General features: G+C 40.8%; 2 protein-coding genes across 2 annotated transcripts in view; both read left to right on the forward strand.

Annotated features, from left to right (window-relative positions):
• Positions 1-1,668: 1,668 nt before the first annotated feature.
• On the forward strand, positions 1,669-23,967 carry LOC129702203 (NADPH oxidase 1-like). The gene is made up of 13 exons (XM_055643843.1): positions 1,669-1,823; positions 1,919-2,014; positions 6,308-6,418; positions 10,759-10,843; positions 11,500-11,642; positions 13,662-13,843; positions 14,624-14,753; positions 16,187-16,279; positions 18,342-18,592; positions 18,995-19,157; positions 19,596-19,742; positions 20,271-20,395; positions 21,743-23,967. Exons 1-13 carry the CDS (start codon positions 1,779-1,781, stop codon positions 21,867-21,869), a joined length of 1,698 nt encoding a protein of 565 aa, XP_055499818.1. The 5' UTR covers positions 1,669-1,778; the 3' UTR covers positions 21,870-23,967.
• Positions 17,351-23,971, forward strand: part of pin4 (protein (peptidylprolyl cis/trans isomerase) NIMA-interacting, 4 (parvulin)) — a 275,834-nt gene continuing 269,213 nt past the window's right edge. Inside the window, exon 1 of the mRNA XM_055643859.1 lies at positions 17,351-17,354. The gene's annotated coding sequence lies outside the window, so the exon portion shown is untranslated. The remainder of the gene's footprint in view (positions 17,355-23,971) is intronic.

Consider the following 23,971-nt stretch of genomic DNA (forward strand, 5'->3'; position numbering starts at 1 on the left):
ACACACACACACACACACACACACACACCACACCCTCACACACACACACACACACCCCTCCCATATCCCTCCTCCCCTACTCCCACAACCCTCCCGCCTGGATACCCACCCCCACCCCACACACCCCCCGCCAATCCCCCTCTCTCCCCAGCCCCCCTCCCACCATACCACCCTCTCCCCCCCCCCCCCTACCCTTCCCCGTCCACATACACCCCTCCTCCCCTCCTACCCCCCACCCCCACTTCCCTCCTCCCACACATGAAGAGGAGGGGGAGGGAGTGCTCAAGGATGAGGGGAAATGTGCTGCGCCTGCGCAGTTAGGGGCTATGGGTGAGTGGTGGAATATTGCATTTGGGGAACGGTTGCTTTGGGGGAACGGGTGAGTGGCGGAATATTGAGTTGGGAAATGGGTTGCGTTGGGGCACCAGGCCTCCCATGTGACTGGGATCCAACGGGTCCCACTTAGTCTAGTACTAAAACTCTGATCTTGCGCTCCCCGGTTTGCGTCATGTTTCTATTTGCGCAAAAACGATACACGATAGCATAAAACCTTTTTGTCACCTTACTCATCATTCTCCTGTGCTCAAGTGCAACAAGTTTCGTTCTGATCTATGGTATAGGATAAAAGTTATTAAGGTTTAAAAATCTTAAAAACCGCGCATGCGCAGATTTGTCTCCTCTCCTGCCAGTCACCGCCACGCAGATTGGTCTCCTCTCCTGTCAGTCACCCGGGACAGCGACGCCCAGGCTGGGACAGTGACACCCCTTCCGGTGCACCAAATTCTAAAAGCCGTGCATGCGCAGCTAGGGGCTATGGGTGAGTGGTGGAATATTGCTTTGAGGAACGGGTTGCATTGGGGGACCAGGCCTCGCGTGTGACTGGTGCCCAATGGGTCCCACATAGCTTAGTTATTATATTACTAAACTCTCATCTTGTTTGTTTGTTTGTATGTGTATGCGTGTGCGCGATATGCCAAAATCCCGCGAAAAGGGTACACGATAGTGCTACAATTTTTTGGCCCACCGTACTCACCATTGTCCTGACATGTAAAAGAAACAAATTTTGTTCGGATTGATATTATATTTTACAACATTGACATTTTAAACTTTACAAAAAATACTTTTCAAACCACTTTTCCACTTGCCCTGCCCATCAGTGGCGTTCGACGTCACAATGACGCGACAATGAGATCCCGAATCTTATTTACATTTTTAAAAATCGTGATTTAAAAATAAAAAACACAGTTTTAATCAAATGCTCCCGTTTTCATTAACAGCTAACATTGTGTTTAGGTTATTTAAAATAAAAAATGCGACTTTCATTGAGAATTTCATTTAAAAAAAAACGAGGGTGGGATAGGGAGAGCTTTCATTTTTTTTTTTAAACATCGGGATTTTCATTGTGGGGAGGTGGGATAGGGGGGAGGCGAGGAATGGGCAAGCAAGGGGATAGAGGGAAATGTGGAATGGTGCTAATCCAAATTAGCTGTGTGTCATGTCGTTATTAGACTAATTGTAGTTTGGAACAGAAAGATACGGCAATGTGACAGCCACTGTTTAATCTAATATTCTAAATTATTTCCTGATTAGACTGGGAGCGAAACACACAGATTACAAAGACAAACAAATCGGAAGACACAATTCATTCAAGGGAGGTTAAAAAGAGCAACTACTTCCTTGAAGTCTGGTTTGGCCAACACCCATCCCACCCTATTCATCAAGTATAAAATATGAAGTGACTGCTTTATTCCCATTCAAGTCAGAGGAGCCCTGGAACCATGAGCAACTGGGTGCTTAATCATGGCCTGTCTGCCCTGGTCATTGTAAGAAGAATATTTGGAATTCTCGGCTCAGTCTTTTTCATCGACAGAAGATCTGCAGAAAACAGAGTGATTATTGTCATTTTTTTTGCTTACAGGTGGTGTGGCTGGGAATCAACATCTTTCTATTTGTCTATTACTTTCACTTTTACGAATATAATACAGAATTTTACTACACAAGACAAATTACTGGAGTAAGTACTCACACTTCTATCATCTATTGAAGTCAGTTCATGTCTGTAGTATGTTCTTCACAAATGTGCAGTTGAAATACCTTATTGATTTTTTTTCTTAAAATCAATCAATCAACATTGTTGATATTTGTAAGTAACTGGTTATTGGCGCACTAAGTAGTGTTGGCTGTATGTATCACATTAACAGGAATATTTCATTTAAAACCTCTGGAGGAAGTTATGGCCGTTGTTCTAAAGTGAGATAAGAAATGTTCAGAATTTGCCGAACAATCACCTGCCTCTATGAGAAAGGGTGCACTTCAGGTGAAGTATTCACCCCCCATAACTGAAAAACATTCCTGAAAGTGCCTATTACCATATTACTTACCTTAGCAGGTGCTTCCGTCAGCAAATGACTCATAAAGGGGAATTACGTCTAATTAGGCGAATTAGGCATCAGGTGCTGTCCTTTTCACCTACCCCATTGCAGACATTGGACTTTGTCTTTAGAACGGGTCTGCTTTACTACTGAGATCTATATTCTGCACTCTGTATCTTTCCCTTTGTTCTACCTATTTCAGTTGAGTTTGGCTTCATTTTATTTATACACCTGCTCTTGCGCTGTACTATTCCATGTTCTATAAACAACCGGGACATTTGGGTGGCACATGTGCATGATTCCTGTCCCGTCCCCTTGGGACAACTCAAATTAAAGGTTAGCAGCATTTCAAATCTCTTTTGTCTGATGTCCTACAGCAGATTCCAGCGCTTCAAAGAATGACATTACCCAGAAAATCATCCAGGTAAAAGATACTTATATTTAAATCTGCAGCAGTCGACAAACTCATTTTGTTTGAAAAACAAGTGATGCAAGAGAATTAAATTTTTTTTAAACCTGCTGATGTTGGAAACCTGAAATAAAAGCAGAAAACACAGGAAAAACCCAACAGGTCCAGCTGCACGCATGGAAAGAGACAGTCAACGTTTGGTTGAACTGAAATGTTGACCATTTCTCTGTCTATTGAGGATGCAAGGGGTTGGGAAAGCACAGGAACAAACCCTTCAGCCCACGATAACTGTGCCAAACATGATGCTAGGTTAAACTATCTCATCTGCCTACACATGATCCATATCATTCCATTCCCTGCTCATCCATGTGCTTATCTAAAAACCCTCTAAACAGCACTATTGTATCTTCCTCCACCATCACCCCTGGCTGCTCGTTCTAGACGCCGACAAACCACTCTTGGACAAAACTTGCCCCACACATCTCCTTTAAACTTTGCCGCTCGCACAGTATATCTATCACAGTAATTCAATCTGGCGTTGAATTCTCCCGTGTTCCTCAACATCACTCTGCCTTCATTGCTAGCACCATGGGTTGTCAGCTGTATCAGCCACCATTCAGCAAATAACTCCCATCCCTGGCCTGATGCAAGCATAGAAAGCCACCCGATACTCAGTATGAATCCTAAGGACACACTAAAAAAAACCTGTTTCACAAGAACAAGCAGTAACTAGATTTTAACCAAAAGGTAGCTTTGCCTCATTACCTTATAATGGTGTCAAAAACATATCGCTCTTCTTGGCATTGTTGATATCTGTGGCTTTGTGGTTCATCTTCCTCGTGACTTGTCACCTCATTATATCTCATGTTGTTCCCATTCTACCCCACTTTCAAAAGTACTATGGCAGGTGTAGTTTTTGTACAGTAAATCTCTGCTATCCAACTGTTTAGATATGCTAATAGTTCAGCATTTGGTTTACCAGGTTCTGTTTCCTTTGCTCCTGAAACTTAGCAGGTTCATTGGAAAAATTATGCTACAGGTGCACAACCTTTTATCCGAAAGCCTTGGGACCAGACACTTTTCGTAATTCGGAATTTGTCGGCCTTCAGAATGGAAATTTTTTAGCGTAGATTTTAATGGCTGGTTCAGTGGTAGAGTGCTCGGCTTGTATCCGCAAGGTCGCGAGTTTGCGCCTTGATCCCGGCAGTTCCTCAGTCGCGAGTTTGAGTCTTCAATGTAGTTTTTTTCTTGCAGAATAAATGTCTGTATGAAATGCAGTGTGTTGAATGAATTCCTGAATTTGTAAATGTGACCGCAGCATTGAATCACCTCCCGCACTCATGTCACCCTAGCGGGGCTACATGCCCTTAGGCGGCCTAAGGCGACATTTTCACACTCTTATATCCGTGTGCAGCAGAAGCGACGTGCGTTTGCCGCCAAACGTGAGCTTTGGCGTGCCATGTTTAGCGGCAAACGTGAGCTTTGGTGAGCTTTGGTGTGCAGACGACATCCTGGAAAAAATGTCCGGTTTCTTCCAGGTAGGCGATATACCCTCCCGGGCAATATACCCTTCACTTCTCTTTTATGAAGGGGATTTAGTTCCCCTTTCTTCCAGGACCGACCGGAGGTTCCGCTGTCACCTCTGCGGGCCGCCCTCGGTGAACGTCCTGTCTCCCTGTCCCTGGGATAGCAGGGGGCGTTCAAACAGCACAATACCCCCCTCCCCCTCCAACTCCAGAGGAATCCGTCTCCCCGATGGGCCGCTACGGCGACAAGTGGTAGTTCGCCTACAGCCCGAGTTGCGCGACCCCAAGAACAAGACGTACCTTGCACACCATCAGCTTCTGCCCCTACGGGAAGCGTGTTCCTCTGGAGTTGGAGCAGGGCTGGGCTGGAGTTGCTGTGTATCGTGAGTCTACCGTGGGAACTTTTTAACTCAGCGGGCAGGCAGCAGCATATTGTCAATTATTAACCCTCCCGCGCAATATACCCTCGCCTTCTCTATTATGAATGGGGATTTAGTTCCCCTTTCTTCGAGGACCGACCGGAGGTTCCGCTGTCACCTCTGCGGGCCGCCCTCGGTGAACGTTTTCAAGGACCTTTCTTCAAGGACTGAAAAAATGTCCGCTATTTGTAGGTTTTCGTTATTTGGATCTTCGGATAAAAGGTTGTGCACCTGTACTACTTTAATATGTACACCAAAACAAAATGATTTAACCCGGAAAAATCTGAGGGTCCTTTGTGCACCGGATTAAAGCTTTACTGCACACAGTTCCATCGGGAGCAATACTCAAGAGCAGGCAAAGACGGGGATAAAATGAACTGAAGTTGTTGGTTTACAATAAAAAACAAAGTGATGGAGTAACACTGAGGATCAGGCAGCATCTCTGGAGGTCATGGATAGGTGATGTTTCAGGTCGGGAGTTTTCTTCAGAGATGCTACCTGACCAGCTGAGTTACTCCAACACTTTATTTATCAGACAAAGGCATGATTTCATGTTTGTGAGGAATTTCTTGCAAAGGTTGAACATAATAGGGTGCTTGATTATCATCAGAGTCTCAAGCACTATGTCTGACATGCGAACCCTGATGCTGCCTCTTAATCCAGCATCTGTTTCACATTCCTTCCTTTGTAGTCAATCTTTCCATGCTGTCTCTTGAGTTATTGTTGTGATCTACCAGTGTCGTTTGTGTTATGATTGATGATCCTTCATTATATTATACGAGCACAGAATTTCTTTACGCATCCATATGTGGGGGGAGAATAATGGTGGACCCAGCGAGGGGGGACTGCCGTGAGGGAGGTGGGAGGAGAACAATGGACAATAGGAGGTGGGCCAATAAAGGACAATGGGGACCCTGCATGGGGGAACCGCTGGGGGGGGACAAAAGGAGGAGCCGGCGTGCTTTGTAACTGTGTGGGTGGCCGCTATTTGTATACATTGGGTAAGCAAGCAAAGAATCTCACTGTGCCTAGTCACATGTGATAATAAAGTCTTCCTATTCATAACCAATGTCACTACACTGTCAGCAGTCTGAACAATGAGTTACACATTAAAAGAGCAGATATGCATTCAAAGATTAATATAGCCATGAATATCATAGTCAGATCTTCCATCTTCTTTCCAATCATGTATCCTAACCAAAAAAAAGAATCACAAAATTGCACTGTATATTTTTTCAATATCAATAAGCATATATTGACCAGGGCATTATTGTACTTTCATTACTTTCTACAAATAAAAATAACTAATTCTGCAATTATAGCAGGTTTGCTCAGCGTCTGGAATTCAGCAATGTGTTCAAGGATTCTCTCTGACAAAGAATTTTCCCACTAAACATATGTCAACATTGCTTTTGAAATGGAATTCAACACAGATTAATATTAATTGGTATTTTTTATTTTACTCTGAGAAGTGCCTTTATGTTAGGTGGACGCTGGGCAGCGTGACATGACGTTTCATTCTGAAGCTGACGGGCAATGTAGATCAAAAGGCTAACAGTGCTCGCATGTTTTTTTTTGCAGTCTGCCCTGGCCTGGGCTCGCGCTCCAGCTGCCTGTCTCAACTTCAATTGTTTGTTGATCCTGCTGCCTGTCTGTCGCAATTTATTGTCCTTCCTCAGAGGATCCTGTGTGGTAAGAAACATCTTCCTTTTCTGCTCACTGTTGGTGCAGCAGTGATAGAGGATAAGATTACGGTAGCTAGTAATTGCTGCTTCACCTACTTAACTTGAGGTAGACATGGGAATTAATCCATTGCCTGTTCATAAAATGTCCTAGAATATCAGGTTGCAGATGTGGTGAATGTGGTGCAAGAGGAAATGGGAGAGTGGGTCCAATAACAATATTTAATAGACACAGACATGGAGAGGAAATGGACCAAGCTCAGGAAAAAAGGACTAACTCAATAACTCAACTTGGTCAGCATGGATTTGTCGGGCCAAAGGGTCCATTTACCTACTGTCTAGCACTATGACTCTAACTCTACAACAAACGGATCCAATTTCAGAATCTGGAATCAAGAATTTGTCAAAAGGGCTTTTGCTGGCTGTGATAAAGATAAAACATCAGAAGGATTTTAAAATAGAACTCTCAGTCATCCGGATACAATTAAATGATCTACGACATGTACATCATCTTACCTTATCACTAGCCATTTCTTTCACTGTGAAATCATTTGGATTCCAGTGAACATGTACATTTATTTCTATTTTAAGGCAAAAATATTCCTGCATAATTTGTAATGTCCACACTCTGACTCCAAAACTGCAAGGTACAAAGTCCACCAGTCCATTATCCCAGTAAGTAAACTTTGTTAGATGTTTACTAAAGAAAATATTAGACTCAGATATGACGCTGCCCAGGGGGAATAAGCCACCGGCACTTCATACCAACATGTGGATGAGGTACAGAGGGAAACCAGTGCTCATGGAATCCCAAAATAAATTACACACCAAACAAGTCACACACCAACCGGAAAACTCGAGAAAATTAGAGGAGATAAACTGTCTGTCAGAATGGCAAGTATGTAGAGTTAGACTTAGCATGGAAACAGGACCTTTGGCCCACCGAGTCCGCGCTGACCAGCGATCACCCTGCTTGCTAACTAAGGAATATTTACACATACTAGGGAAATGTTACAGCTCATCAAAGCCAATTAACCTACAAACCTGTACGTCTTTGGAGTGCGGGGGGGGGGGGGGGGGACGACTGGAGCACCCGGAGAAAACCCACGCAGTCACAGGGAGAACGTATAAACTCCATACAGACAGTACGTGTAGTCAGGATCGAACCTGGGTCTATGGTGCTGTAAGGCAGCAACTCTACCACTGCTCCACCATATCGCCGCTAGACACAACAATTTATGACGCAGCTAGAGCTATTCACCATAAAGAACACACATAGTTCACCTTATTTTCTCCTTCCTAAAATACCATATCATTCTTCCATTGCACCATCAATGATTTCTCAGTAATTCGGGAGTTTCCACATCCGCTCTAACAAGGAAGAGCATTCCATATATTTCTCTCTGTCTGGAGGTCATTTAAATTTAATTAATCTTCTTCCTCTTCCCTTTCTTCTAAGGCAGTGCTTTGGGATTATGGATGATTTTATTCCATTTATTTTTTTCGGTTCTAGCCCAAAATGGAAACTATGTATACTGTACCTCCGTTGATGGGGCACGAGTTGGCTGACAGAGCCAATAGGTGGGTAGTTTCTGAGATGGTCTGTTCCTTCTGCCACTTACAAAGGGTTTCTGCAAATCCTGATGCATGATCTTGCAATTCACACGTCATTCTCGAACCCACAATAACAGAGTGGGTCATTTATGTCTCATAGCACTGCATGAGGGCTGAAAGGAAAAGACAAAAGAAACTAATCCCATGTTTTTTAGAATACTGAGGATAATCCAAGACAAAAAAGGAGACATGAATCATAATCTTTAAATCAGTTTAAAAGATTTCACAGCATGGAAACAGGTCCTTCGGCCCACCGAGTCCAGACTGACCAGCAATCCCCGCACATTAACACTACCCTACACACACTGGTGCAATTTTACATTTACACCAAGCCAATTAACCCGCATACCTGTACGTCTTAGGAGTGTGGGAGGAAACCTAAGATTTTTTGAGAGAACCCATGCCGGTCACAGGGAGAACGTACAAACTCCGAACAGACAGCACCCGTAGTCAGGATCGAACCCGGGTCTTTGGAGCTGTAGGGCAGTCGCTCTACTGCAACGCCACCGTGCCATCCCTTGATCAGTTCTTGATTCAAAGATTTTGGAGAGGATTCTAAAAGTGTATATATAATATGTTTTGGGGTAGAGGGTTTCCAGGTCACTATAACCTATTCAATTTAATGACAGTCAGTGATGGGTCTTTGGGAGCCAAAGGCAAGATGAGCTGATTATGGACCATCAACATAGTCTATACAAATAGCAAATAACAGAATTCCCTGGTAAACAGATTACAAAGGATTATGCAATATTATATGCAAGAGTTTTGAACAATTTCAAAAGAAGAAAAAGGAATAAATATGTCACAGAAGCCATTGATAAAATTATTGCAAGTGTTAAAAAGTGTAGCTGGGACATGTTGGCTGGTGTGGGCAAGTTGGGCCAAAGGGCCTGTTTCCACACTGTATAACTATGACTCAATGACTCTATGTTAGTTAATGAACTGCAGAAACATAATTTTGAATTGTTTAAAGCACAGAAAATCATGTGGGTTATGGATATGTTTTAATCCCAGTTTGATCCCATGTTTAAAATTGTGTGGTAAATGGATATGTTTCAGACTGGAGAAATATAAACAGTGGTGCTGCACAAGGATCAATGTTTATTGTTCTTTTCAATATATGATACATGAATGATCTGAATTAAGGCAACACCTCAATTTGCAGATGCAAAAAGAAAGCAAGCATGATTATCAATAAAGGTTGATGTAGATGTCAGGATATAGCACAGTTTTCTATTGAACATGACATCATGAAGCAAAACGTGATGCATTTCAGGAGGAAAAAAGAGGAAAGGGAACACCTATTAAACAATGATGCTTTAGAAAGAGTAGACAGTATAAATTATGTTATAGAAATCTTTAAATTGAGAATATTCTGATAAAGTTGTTAGTCGACCTGGGACAAACAGTTATAGCATGCTAAACAAAAGAGATATACCAAACCAAACTAATTGTATGCATCCTTGAGCCTTTTTGGTTTATCTGCCTTGGTGAGGGAGCACAAACAGAAGACATTCTCCAAGGAGCCACCAGAAAAAGACATGAAATACATAAGAACATCTGGGTATTTTTCATTAAAGCAAATAAAGTGGTGAATGTTGAAGATGCCCAACTTTTGTAGGGACCTTGATAAAGCAAACAGAACTATTTCCAGTGGTGAATCAGAATGCAGAGGAGAGTAAAATTTGAAAGAACAGGATAGAAAAAAAATAATATTCAGGTAAAAGATTGCCACAGCAGAAACATTGTTGTCGAGGAAAGTCTATTGGAGTTTAACAGAGGATCCATAATATCCTTTAAAGGAGTAGATAGTTGAAAAAGTTATGTTTTGAGTGGCATTAGAAAAGGAGAGCGCATCAGATTAAATGAAAAATAGTATAACAAAGATAGCAAAAAATGATGGCTATATAGCTTCTCTGTTGTGTAAAATTCCATGACAGAGAAATATATGTTTGGTTATTAGCAACAAACATAAATACATAATCGACTATGGTTTGAAGCCATCTCCATATATTCATTTCCAGCAAAGCCAATGTGTGACAGCATTTACAATGAGAGGGTTGTATTCGGACACATAGTTAGCACTGGCAATGAATGATCCTGTGATTTTGTTATTCCAATCCCCTCTTATGGGCAGCATTTCTGTGCAAGTGGATAATCTGATTCTAACATCATACATCCACTCTAATACAAAGCTCCATTGGGGAGTGTCTATTAGTTCAGGAGCAATGATCAATGTGACCATCAATATCAGTGCATTTCCACATCTGTTTGGAAAGTCATGCCGCTTTGCAACAATTTCAACCAATTTTAACAAAATCACTGAGGTTTCTTTATCACACACACACATCAACAAAACATTTTCCAACAAAACATGTTTCCAAAATGAATCATTCAACTGAACTGTATAATTGCAGTAAACATAACTAGATATGTTTCTGAAAAAGGATGATTCGAAGAAATAAGCGAGTAGGAAAGCTGGTGGTTTGGTCTATAATAACGTGGATTTGTTCATGCCTCTCCCTCTCCTCAGAATTCTTCTGTGTTAATCCTGCCATTCCTTTTGACTTGCTGCTGAACAAAATTATTCAAACGCCATTTCCAAATTTTCATCAGACTATTTTATAAGTACCACAAAACAAAGCCTTTGATTTGCTCTCTTGTCCTATCACAGTAAAATGTGACTGTTTAATAGGCTTCCTTTTGGATGTTGATTGTATTTTGGTGCTATGTTAGTGCTGTAGATGCAGTGCCCGGAAACAGTTGGACAAGAACATCACATTCCATAAACTTGTGGCGTACATGATCGCATTGCACACGGGTAAGTGCCATTTGAGGATGACACACTCAATGCAAATATAGGGGATGCAAATATTTTCTTTGCTTTCTTAGCCATCCTACCCTTTAGTTTCATGGAAGTCACAACTTCTGATTTCCCCATTCCTAAATCCTAAACCCCAACTGAATTGACAGGAACATTTGAACAGGCTGTCACTCCAAGTACACATGTTCAGATGATGTGGAACAAAGGGGCTCTGGTGCCTGCCAGGGTGCACCAGGGCCAAAGATTCTGGCTGAAGATGTGGATTCAAAATCCAAATTAAAATTCACTACACCAGGAATATTAATCTACTGTAGTTTCATTTATTTCATGATCCATAACTCCATAACGCTTGGTGCTTTGTTAACATGCAGATGACATCGTTGTTCACGTATTCTGCAGCAAGGTTGCCCAAACATTGCTACATCGCTCGATGGTAATCATGTATTGTCTTCCCACTGACTGACTGGTTAGCACATAACAAAAGCCTTTCACAGTACATGTGACAATAAACAAAACTAAACAAACTAAACATAAATAGACGCAATGTTATATTTTTCATAAAATCTAATAAGATTTAGATTTAAACCTTAGTTTGGATAAAATAAGTTACCTGTATTTTGTTCTTCAAAACTATGGTCATCTATTTTCCACAGTAATTCACATTGTGGCGCATTTATTCAACTTTGAACGGTTCAACGACAGTCAGCAGTCAACTGGACAGACGCTGGATGCGGTCCTATCCCGCGTTGGCAACAATGACAGCAAATGGTTGAATCCTATTCGGTCTAATGAGACGGTAGGAAATAGACTCTTGTTCATGAGTAACTGTCTTTTAAATGAAAAGATTGTCACCTTCATGGTATATTCCACAACCCTTTATCCAGAAAAACATCCAATTCTCTTGAAATTGTGTGTTCTCCATGCCAAAGATATTTCCTGGCATCCCACTATCCCATAAACTTATCCTTCTTTACAATGGTCATCTATTTAATTTCCAATGTTTTAATCTTGGTACTTGAAACTTATATGACAATGGACACTGTTTTCAGCACTTTAACTCCCATCCCATTCTCAATCTGATCTTTCTGGCCTGGGCCTCCTCCATTGTCATAGTGAGGCCCATCGCAAATTGGAGGAACAGCACCTCATATTTCACTGTGGGTAGCTCACACCCCAGCAGTATGAACATTGTCTTCTCAAATAGCCCTTGCTTTCCCTCCCTCTCCATCCCCTCTCCTCCCCAGTTCTCCCAACCATCTTACTGTCTCCAACTACATTCTATCTCTGGCCCGCTCACTCCCCTGACATCAGTCTGAAGGGTCGCGACCTTGAATGTCACCCATTCCTTCTCTCCAGAGATGCTGCCTGTCTGGTTGAGTTACTCCAGCATTTTGTGTCTACCTTTGTTTCCTTATTCAATACTGTCAACCTTTTACAGTCAAATGATCATCTTAATTTCATCACAGCCTGTGCTATGACTGGATAGAGCACGATATGACTTTGATGTAAAAAAAATATTTTCATCCTTTTAGTTCAGTTTTAGAAATTTAGAGATCCAGCGTGGAAACCAGACCTTTCGGCCAAGCAATCCCTGCACACTAACCCTATTCTACAAACACTTGGGGCAATTTACAATTATACCAAGCCAATTAACCTACAAACCTGTACGTGCAAACTCCATATGGACAGTATCGAACTTGGGTCTCGGGTGCTGTAAGGCAGCAACTCTACCACTGTACAACCGTGCCGCCCTGCTGCTATTTATTTACTAATTTATTTATTCTTCTATTTGCTCCATTTTTTCGTTTCACTTAGTTTAGTTTCCTAATAAAGATGGTGCACAATTGCACTATTTTGCATTGTTACTGCAAACAGGCACCCACACATGCTGTAATGAATGCCTGCTTTTTGTTTTCAGTGTGAGACCAGCACAGGTGTAAATTCCCCGTGGAAATTTTCCTTAAACATGTTTCATTTCTTCATCGTTCATTTATTCTGGAATGTGACAATTGCCTAATTGTACCCATGGGACAAGTATTGGCAATGTTACACATTCTCCCCAACAAATTATATTTTAATGACAATATCTGTTCTCAACTGGTGCAATTTTGTGACTGATTTTAATAATAACATCATGCAGAATGCAGTTATTCCTGTCCACCCACTCCAATCAAACTCCCAACCACTGAAAGCAGATAGCATTGAGAAACTCCTTCAAAAAGCACACGGCACATTGACGGGAAGAAGGCATTTTGCAATGAGAATTAAATTGAACTTCCTCAAAAACAGAAAGATCTCCAAGGCACATTCACTCTAAACACTTAGAAAACTTGAGGGACGATTCACAAGTATTTCTTGTTTATATGTGGAGTGGGTGAATACATATCTCCTAGATCTGGCAAGATTGTACATTGAAGGGGGAGAGTAATTAAAGTGAAGGAATTAATCTCTAAAAAGCAAGGAAATGTGGATATAACTATTAACATCTGACTCGGCTAACTATTCAGTATTAAAAAATGATTGAGAACTCATAAAATGTTTATAAAGTTTTAACAGATGGGGTAAATATTGCGACAGTATCTTAAGACTTGAATAAATGCGTGTATTTGTGTGTGTGTGCATTCACGTGTGTGTGTGCTTAATTATGTAATCGTCATCAGACCTCTACAATAGAAAAGGAAATATATTGATTTGATACCAATGGCACAAAAATTATCAAGGCATGCTTTACAAAGGAATCCTAAATCTTTTCAAAGTCAGTATCCTTACTTTTTGCTGAATGCTGCTTTTGTTTACATGTTGATTTCTTCCTCAGACCCCCTCCTATATTACATTCACCACCATAGCTGGATTAACTGGAGTTATCATCACGCTTGCCCTCATCGTCATGATCACATCCTCAACAGACACCATTCGGAGGTCATATTTTGAGGTCTTCTGGTTCACACACCATCTCTTTGTCATATTTTTTGCTGGACTTGTCATCCATGGAATTGGGTATGTATGACGATACCTTACTAAAAAACAGATGCAAGGATCGAATATTTGATTGGGAAGCTGTAACATAGATATTAAGCTTTAAAAGGCCATTTTAAATGAGAGTTTTATTTTAGGATACTTAACGATGTTGTGTGTATGCACAGGTCTTTGTGCAGCTGCTCACTTAATTGTTCAAATAAATTTTCAAACGTCTTCATTTAACAACCAAATGTACAGTAGTTAACACAGAACAAGTGAATGTCAGATTTAGAAAGATTAAATCAGATGGGGCCTTTGGAAGTAAAATGCTCAAAGAATTCTCTCTAATAGCTGCCCTTCCACTGACATGACAGCAGCCTATAATTTCCTGGATTATCTACACTTCGCACGATACCATATCAAATTTATATTGCTCCTTTCACAACCTTAGGATGCAAAACAATTTTATAGCAAACGTCACAATTTTTATGTAATAGCAGCAAAAACAACCAAAGTGCCATAAAATGTGTTTTTGTAATAAAACAAAGCATCCTGGAAATATTCAGGGAGCATCTGTGGAGAGAGAAACAAAATTAACATTGAAGGCCAATGATCTTTCATCAGAATTACTGTTCTACTAACACAAATACACATGAACACAACAAATACATCTTAAAAAGTTGTTGTTCTGATGATAATACTTGGAGCTCCGCCATCAATCCAATCTGTGTGTAAATCTGATTCAATCTGTGGACCTGCCTAATTCACTAATACCATCAAACTGCCCCTTTGAACGAAAACCCTCTTTGTTTCCTTCAGCCGCATTGTTCGTCAACAGACCGAGGAGAGCATGGAGGTACATGACTTCCTGTTCTGTCAAAATCGTACTGCAGACTGGGGGAGCATCGCTGAATGTCCAATCCCTACTTTCAGGGGAGGAGCTCCTATGGTGAGTATTTCATAATGAATTATTCATTCCCTCTGCATGTTTTACTCACTCTCTAGAATGTAACCATTTCATGGTTTAGAAAACAGGTTAACAATCTAATGTTGGCATTCACTAATATGCCAGTGGCTGTGGCATGTCCTGTGGCATGTCTGGTGCTGTCAGTGTAGTTTGAACATTTTCCCCTGCATCCGCATGGGTTCTCTCCGGGTGCTGCAGTTTCTTCCCACATCCCAAAGGTGTCTGGGTTTGAAGGTTAATTGGCTTCTGAAAAATTGCCCCTCATGTGTCACAAGTGGAGTGATAAAGTGGGATAGCATAGAACTAGTGAGAATGGGTGATCGATGGTTGGCATGGATTCTGTGGGCTGAAGGGTTTGTTTCTATGCCATATCTCTAAAAAAATTAAAATATATGGCTGACAAAGGCAGCAGTAACAGCCTATAATAACAAATAAAAGCAGGGGTTGGAACTTTATCCTTTGCGCTTGCTCTTCTGTTCAAAAGACTGTGACTTACATTTGTCATGGCACTATATATTGATCTGTATCTTGAATAAACTCCTAGACCTGAGCTCAATAATGACCTTGCACAGGGAACTCCAAACATTCATTATCACTTGGGTGAAGACATTTCTTCTTACCTCCTCAGTCCCGAATGATCAACCCTCATATAAATTTATAAATTCACCATCTTTTCCCTTTTAACAAGAAAGCTGTCAGCATCACGTCAGTATTGAGAGTAAAGATTGCCAAGGTCAGTTAGAGATCAAAAGAATCCTCCCCAACAGCTTCCCTTCCACTGACATGAAACTCACCAGCCTATCATTTCCTGGATTATCTCTACTTTCCACTTGATAACATATAACATTTATATTGTACCTTTCACAACCTGACTGAAGAAGGGTTTCAGCCCGAAACGTTGCCTATTTCCTTCGCTCCATAGATGCTGCCTCCCCCGCTGAGTTTCTCCAGCATTTTTGTCTACCTATGAATATTGACCTTAACGTTTCTTCATCATGGCTGATAAAAGGTGTAAAATTCACAGGCGTGGAATTGATTTCTGATAAACGCAACACACCAAAGTCGATAATTCCATGCGTTTAGAAATATATTGCATAAATTATTTAAAAATTATTTTCAGGATCTGGGCATTGTAAGACTGGTATTTATTACCTATCACCCTGATTTCCCTTGAGGTATCGGTGATGAGCCACCTTCTCAAACCACTGCAATCCTTCTAGTGAGGTACTTCCACAGTGCTGCTGGGCAGATGGTTCCAGGATTGGACACAGAGATAGTAATTCTTAATATGAATTGCCTCATCTTTGGTATTGTGCCCTGACCACAACTTTCAGTTATTATGGGCATTCCATAATTTGTTGACAAGACTCTTAAGATGTTCTCTGATCTCCTTATAATGTGCTCTTCTGTTGCAGACTTGGAAGTGGGTGCTTGCCCCAATGATCTTGTACGTCTTTGAGAGACTACTACGACTGTATCGATCACAACAGAGTGTTGTTATCACCAAGGTAAAAAGAAGTGGAATGTTGCTATAACAAGTCTCAGACATCTCCCATGTATCAATGTCACATGAACCAACTGCACTGTGGGCATATTCAGCACCCAATTCCCACACTGAAAGTTCAGCATTAGTAAACATGATGAGTTAACTACTCAGTTGTTTCAGCTGGTGTTGGCTGAAGAAGAATTGTTGATCAGGATCACTGAGGTACTGTTGCTTATTGCCACAGGATTGAGTTTGCTCATTTGAAAATAATTTAATCTTTCACCAAAAGCTGATATATTTGTGGACCCTCTATACTGATGTGCCAGCCCTGATGGCATACATCAGTAATATTTAATCGGGAGGACAGTGGAACTAAGTACTACGTCTGAGCTATAGTGATAGAATGGGCAGGCTAGAATCTCAATCTGAAACATCACCCATTCCTTCTCTCCAGAGATGCGTTACTCCAGCATTTTTGTGTCTATTTCTGATAAAAATGTTTACTGCAGCGCATCTGTAGGAGTTGATGAGAGTTGTTACGGACACAGATACCGAGAGACAGTGAAAATCTTTGCTTTACTCGCTACCCAGCCAAATCGTACCATGTTAGAAGTGGGAGGTCATGTATAGAAGTTGGGAGGTCATGTTGCAGTTGTATAAGACGTTGGTAAGGCCGCATTTAGAGTACTGTGCTCAGATCTGGGTACCATGTTCTAGGAAAGATGTTGTCAAGCTAGAAAGAGTACAGAGAAGATTCATAAGGATGTTGCCAGGACTAGACAGTCTGAGCTATAGGGAGAGGTTGAGTAGGCTGGGACTCTATTCCATCTAATGCAGGAGGATGAGGGGTGATCTTATAGAGGTGTACAAAATCAGGAGAGGAATAGATTGGGTAGACGCAGTGTCTCTTGCCCAGAGTTGGTGAATCGAGGACTGGAGAACATAGGTTTAAGTTGAAGGAGAAAGGATTTAATATGAATCTGAGGGGTAACTTTCTCACACAAAGGGTGGTGGGTGTTTGGAACGAGCTGCCGGAAAAGGTAGTTGAGGCTGGGACTATCCCAACATTTAAGAAACAGTTAGACAGGTACATGGGGTACAAGGGGTCACAACTTAAGGATAAAGGGGAAATCCTTTAAAACCGAGATGAGAAGAACTTTTTTCACACAGAGAGTGGTGAATCTCTGGAACTCTCTGTCACAGAGGGTAGTTGAGGCCAGTTCATTGGCTATATTTAAGAGGGAGTTAGATGTAGCCCTTGTGGCTAAGGGGATCAGGGGGTATGGAGAGAAGGCAGGTACGGGATACTGAGTTGGATGATCAGCCATGATCATATTGAATGGTGGTGCAGGCTCGAAGGGCCGAATGGCCTACTCCTGCACCTAATTTCTATGTTTCTATGTTTCTATGGAGAAGACGGGTTTGGAGGGGTATGGCCTAAACGAGGGCAGGTGGGACTAGTGTAGATGGGACATGTTGGCTGGCGTGGACAAGTTGGGCCGAAGGGTCTGTTTCCACACTATATCACTCTATGTCAACAGTGACTGGACTATTTACAAAATGGGTTCAATTGGTGAGGTACCTTGGAAAATCACTCTGAAATGGGCTGCAATTGTACCATCTATTTCATGCATCTTGCTGTGTTCGACAGTGCTTCTTGCCTTGTCCTTCATTTGCACCTAGATCTACCTCCATCAATTCTGCCTCAGTCAGCTCCATCAAGCCTGGTTGCCATGCCATCAAAGCCAAGTGGCAGGATTATTCATTGATCTGAACTAGTCATGCAATTCTTTTTTTGTTTCATCGCTTAGCATTTGATTATAACTATAAGAGGAGGTGGTTAGTTGCTGGCAATGTTACAGCCTGACAAATTACTGGGAGTCTGCCAGTCCACACACTTTCTGGCCTGAAATGAAAGCAAAATCTTAATTAGATGTCTAACATATTTCCTGCCTCTAAAACATGATCACAATGATGTTATTAAAATTTGGCATGATGATAATCTATCTTATCTCATTTATCGTGAATTATATATTATATGGAAAGCCATAACACGCCTAAACTCTCCATAACTTGTTCTCCAGACTGTTGTTCATCCGTCAAAAGTCCTTGAACTTCAGTTGCAGATGAAGAATTTTAAAATGGAAGTGGGACAATACATCTTCATCAACTGTCCATCCATCTCACAACTGGAGTGGCATCCCTTCACTCTGACCTCTGCTCCAGAAGATGATTGTTTCAGTGTACATATTCGATCAGCTGGTGACTGGACAGATAGCATGTTCGAAACATTCGGAGGAGATAAATTTGAGAGACTAAAACAAATTCAACCAAGGTATGTCAAGTAGAAGAGCAGAAAATTAAATATTAATTAATGAAGAATATTATATGCGAAAAGCGTCAGAAGGATCTCGATCCGAAACATCACCCATTCCTTCTCCAGAGATGCTGCCTGTCCCACAGAGTTACTCCAGCATTTTGTGTCTATCTTCAATATTAAAAGACACCTTGGGCTGCTGAATGACTTGGTTTGTATTAAATGGCAAAAATTATTAATGTTGGAAATTAATATTGGAAATAGTCAACAATTACAGCAAGACAAATATAAAATAATTTGCTAATTTAGGGTATCTAATTTAGTCTGAAAATAATTCCCATGAACAAAATGGTTTTTGTATGTAATTTTCTGTTTTATAACTGGTCTTCACTGTAAATCCCTTTCCTTGTGATCTCCCAGGATTTCAGTGGATGGTCCTTTTGGTACGGCTAGTGAAGATGCCTTCCATTATGAGGTCAGTGTTCTAATTGGAGCCGGCATTGGAGTGACGCCATTCGCATCTGTTCTCAAATCTATCTGGTACAAATATGAGAACTCTGACGCTGGACTGAAAACCAAGAAGGTGCGTTGTTCCTTGAAAAAAACTTGTGCTCCTAAACTTCCTCATTTTCACTCTAACTTGTTTGCATCGAAAGCCAAGTTATCCTGAAAGCACATTGTAATAGATCTTTTTATTCCTCCTGTCAAATGACCACAATTTGATTTGAGTTGGCGTATCTCTCTTTCACTTCGGTTATGAAATATTCTACTGGTGGTCAGATTACTCTTACGAATGTTCCTCCAACAGCATGAATAATAATATCAATTCAACATCCCAATCTTCTACATCTAGGAATTTAATTATTTAAATAGGCCATGTAATTCCTCACCCTTACTCAAAGAAGAATTATGATAAAAGCATTGTTCATAGATAGAATTAGATAAATATGGATACATATGTAAACCCCTGAAATATTTTGGCAGCACTATGAGCAACAATTTATCCTTTATCTATTGGTAGATTTACTTCTTCTGGATCTGTCGAGAGACTCAGGCGTTTGAATGGTTCTCTGACTTACTCCGATCACTTGAGAGCAACATGGAGCAATTGGGCAAACCCGATTTTCTCAACTACAAGCTTTTCCTGACCGGCTGGGATTCTGCACAGGTAAAGAGTCTAAAAATACACCATGGCACCAAATAGTAAACCTATACTGTGCCTTCCGATGTAACCATAATTAGTTACTAATGGCCACGTATTACACTGTCTGGGAATATGGAACTAAACTGGTGGACGTAATGCCGAGATAATCAAACATGAAGCATGACATTTACTTGCAATTGGGGTTGGAACCTGTGCTCTTGAGTTACGAATAATAACCTCTTTGGTTGCCTTGTTTTCTCACTTTTCATTGACGAGCAGAAGATAGAGATAGAGTGGATATAAGAGCCAAATCCGTGAATAGACTTTGAATGTTCTCAGGTGATGAGTTAACTTCAAAGTACAAAGTATTTTTTTTAACAAAAGATATTTATGCAAGCCTGCACCACTTTACACAACCCTTCAAAACGCTGGCATGCTAAAGTGCAAAGAAGCTGTGGGAGCCACTTTTAATATTGACAATAAAGGGAAGTCCATTCAATATCCTCAGACTAATGCTGTTTCTCATTGTGAGACTTCTCTTTGTGCTTGCAGGCTGTTCACTTCAAGGTGCACTTTGATAAAGAGACTGATGTAGTGACTGGACTCAAACAGAAAACACACTATGGTAGACCCAACTGGGACAAAGAGTTTCATTTGATTGCACAAGCACACCCCAAGTAAGTGGAAACAGCAAAGTCAACATTTTTTGTGATAATTCTTTGTCCGGTACTAAGGTAAGTCTAGAATTTGCACCAATGGAAATTAATTGGGTGGTAAACAAGTTTTGTATTGCATGCAGTTGCATGGGAAACAGTGAACTTTTGAACTGACATGAATTCTAGTGGGAACATTCCCTCTGAAAATGAGGAGGACTTTGCTTAACGCAGCAATATTACAACAAGCTTGATGAGATTTTGCAAGAAGACTGCAGTTTCTGAGAGAATAATCATCCTGTTAACAGTAGCAAAAGTAAATTCATAATCACGATCATTTTCAAAAATAAGAGAAGTCCAAATGCAATTATTACAGAATGGACTCCCTGCTGTCCACCATAGGGGAAGTCATGAAGATCCTCCTTAACCACTTCCCTCTGCTGGCTGTAGAGTCACAATGCAGAATTCATCGATCAATGGGACATACAATGTATATGATCAGCATGTGACAAAGAAAGAAAAATACGGGGAAGAACATGAAACGCTGTACATCATCTTTTCCAATCTGACAAACACCTTGGACCATCACCAAAATGAATCACTCAGAGAATCATTCCCAAATTTAGCTTTGATTTATATTTGTTTACATTCTCTAATGTGCTGCACAATAAAATGCAAGCACAGTGGCGTAAGGTACCGCTGCTGGTGCCAGTGCTGCTACCACTGCGCCTGGGTGTTGTCTGTGTGGAGTTTGCACATTTTCCCTGTGACTGTGTATGTTCCCTCCAGGTGCTCGTTTCCCCCCACATCCCAAAGATGTGCGGGTTGGTAGCTTAATTGGCCTCTGTAAATTGCCTTTGGTGCTTAGGGAAGTGGATACCAAAGTGGAATAACGTAGAACTAATGTGAATGGATGATCAATGGTGGATGTCGACGCAGTGGGCCACAGGGCCTGTTTCCATGCTGCATCTCTCTAATTTAATCCTACCCAATGGGTAGGTCATCAAAGGCTCAATATCAATGCAGATAGTGTCAAGAAGAGATGGATCACTAGCTGTTTCCTAACTTTAGTCAATAGTCCCCCTTGCCCTCACCTTCCACCCCATCAACCGTCACATACAGCACATAATCCTCTGACATTTTCGCCACCTCCAACAGAATTCTACTTCTGGCCACATCTTCCCATCTCATTGGTGAGGAAGGTGGTGGCAAAAATGGTAGCGTTATCGTGTACCGGTATTGTGCGAATACAAACCGGGCAAACAAACAAGATGAGAGTTTTAGTAATATAGAGAACATCCAATTTATAGAAACTAGAGACTATGTATAAAAAATTCTGAAATGAGTAACTTGACTTTTTAACCTTTTCAGGACAACAATTGGAGTCTTCTTGTGTGGACCACAACCTTTGGCTAAAGCTTTAGAACAATGCACAAACAAGTACTCTGAGATCAACCCCTTGGGTGTTCACTTCCATTTCAACAAGGAGAACTTCTAGTTTTCAGGGGAAATACCTGGCAAAAAAAAAAAACACACAAGGAAGAATTCTAATTTTATGGGATCCAGCTTCCCTCTCTTCTCACAAACTTTAAAATTCTGATTTCATAGAAGCACAATGACTTGAAACACATTTCTGTGAAGCTTACAATTCAGACGGCTATTTTCTCCCCATTTTAATCGATGTCAAAGTATAGACTGTCTATGTTTGGTGTGCATCGGCTCCTCAGAATCATTGCACCATTCAATAAAACAATGGTTAATTCTCTACCCAAGGCCTTAGAACATCAACTTTTGTTTTGTTTTCTCCACAAATGTTGTCTCATCTGCTGGGATTTCCAGCATTTTTTACATTGAAACTCATTGCTCACTTGTAGTACGAATCAAAAAGGTGAATGGTAACATTTAAGTAATGTTTGATAATTGCACGAGTTATGAACATAATCAACCTTTACTGTTGCATACATTTAAGCGTCAAACTACTCAAATATATTGGCCCCATGGGCTCAAGGTCTTGTCTGTAAATTATATAGCAATTTAATGTTTTTAGGAAGGATATAGTTATTTAATATTCCCCTAGCTCAACAGCCTAAGATTTTTTAATATGAAAGGTTAAACTTTTATAAGAACTCATAAGACAATATGGCTAAAGCATAAGTAAGTAATACTATAAAGAGTGTTGGGGGTGAACATGATTTCTACCAATTATGTTATTGTTTGTTGGGACAAAATGTTTAAGCTATATTAACCATGAATGAAATGCATAGATAGCGACTTGGTCATATGGATTCTGAACTGTCTTACTGATAGCAGAGGGTGGTGGAGGAAAGACACCATTCAGGCTGGAGGTCTGTAACCAATGGAGTTCCGCAGGGATCTGTGCTTGGGCCCAAAGATCTTAGAGCGGAGCTTGGGCCGGTAAATCAAATAATAGAGGGCATAGTTTTATGTGAGAGGGCAAAGTTTAAAGGCATTTAAAATAATTGCTGGCTTTTAAAAGACTTTTGGATAGGTGTTTGCATATGCAGGGAATGGAAGGATATGGGTTGTGTGCAGTTATACAAGAGATGATCTTGGCATCATGTTCGGCACATACATTGTGATCCAAAGAGCCTGTTCTTGCGCTGTACTGTTTTATGTTCTGTCAATTACACACGTATAAGATTTATTTTATTCTGCTCCAAACCCACCTTTATTGCAATTTAGAATCCCACTGCCATACTCAAAAAAGAAACTAGCATACATGTTCTACCTCATCCTTTGTGACCTTGGGTAGGTTAAGCGGTCCTTTAAGGGAGTAACAATGTGAAGTGGTAAAGAGGTATAGGAGGGAATTCCAGAGGTCATGACATGATAGTGAAAACATGACTGGCAATAGTGAGCGACAAGGTTAGGTGATGGCTGCGGGGTAGATTGTAATTGGGAGCAACAGACAATGGCTGAGATTCAGAGAAATGTTTAAGGAGAACATGTTTAAAGAAGATTCCCAACTGAAACGTCCCCTATTATGTCATCCAGAGATGCTGTCTGACCTTCTGAGATACTCCAGCACTTTGTGTTCTATGCAAGATTCCAGTACCATGTCTACAGAATATTGTTGATCAATATAACCTTAAACCCACAAAGCAGAACAAAATACACAAGTCTGACTTAAATTTATAAAATTTGTCCACCTGTGTCAGTCAGAGAATAGAATATTCAAAACAGTTGTCCGCTTGGTGGGCACTCTGCTGGTCAAACTGCTCCCAAATCATACATCCATCAACTCCAAAAAAAATATCCGGAATGCTAAGAGCTGCTTTTCTAATCCTGCCAGAAGTAGATTCAGACTGCCAGTGGAGTGATGCTCAAACAACAGTTCTAATTATTCATTGACTTGGGGGTGGGGGGGGTGGGATACAATATTTAGAATTTTAGGACCATACTGGTACCTCTCAGAACACATGCAACATGGTTAAAGTTCAAATCATTTTCCATATATTTCTGGGCACTGTTAATTAGGCTATTGTGGAATCCCTAAGGTGTACACATTGAATTAACTGTAAAGTATATAATTTTTATGTTTACACAACTTGCAATAAATAAAGATACAAAACTGAGTAT

The sequence above is a fragment of the Leucoraja erinacea genome, chromosome 12 (genome assembly GCF_028641065.1).
Source record: "Leucoraja erinacea ecotype New England chromosome 12, Leri_hhj_1, whole genome shotgun sequence".
NCBI classification, from domain to species: Eukaryota; Metazoa; Chordata; class Chondrichthyes; order Rajiformes; family Rajidae; genus Leucoraja; species Leucoraja erinaceus.

What these genes read in the sequence shown, in the direction of transcription:
- LOC129702203 (XM_055643843.1), top strand. Translation starts at nt 1,779, where the DNA reads ATGAGCAACTGGGTGCTTAATCATGGCCTGTCTGCCCTGGTCATT. An exon ending in ACACAAGACAAATTACTGGA is followed by an intron (nt 2,015 to 6,307) that starts GTAAGTACTCAC and finishes TTTTTTTTGCAG; the next exon opens with TCTGCCCTGGCCTGGGCTCG. An exon ending in CATGATCGCATTGCACACGG is followed by an intron (nt 10,844 to 11,499) that starts GTAAGTGCCATT and finishes TATTTTCCACAG; the next exon opens with TAATTCACATTGTGGCGCAT.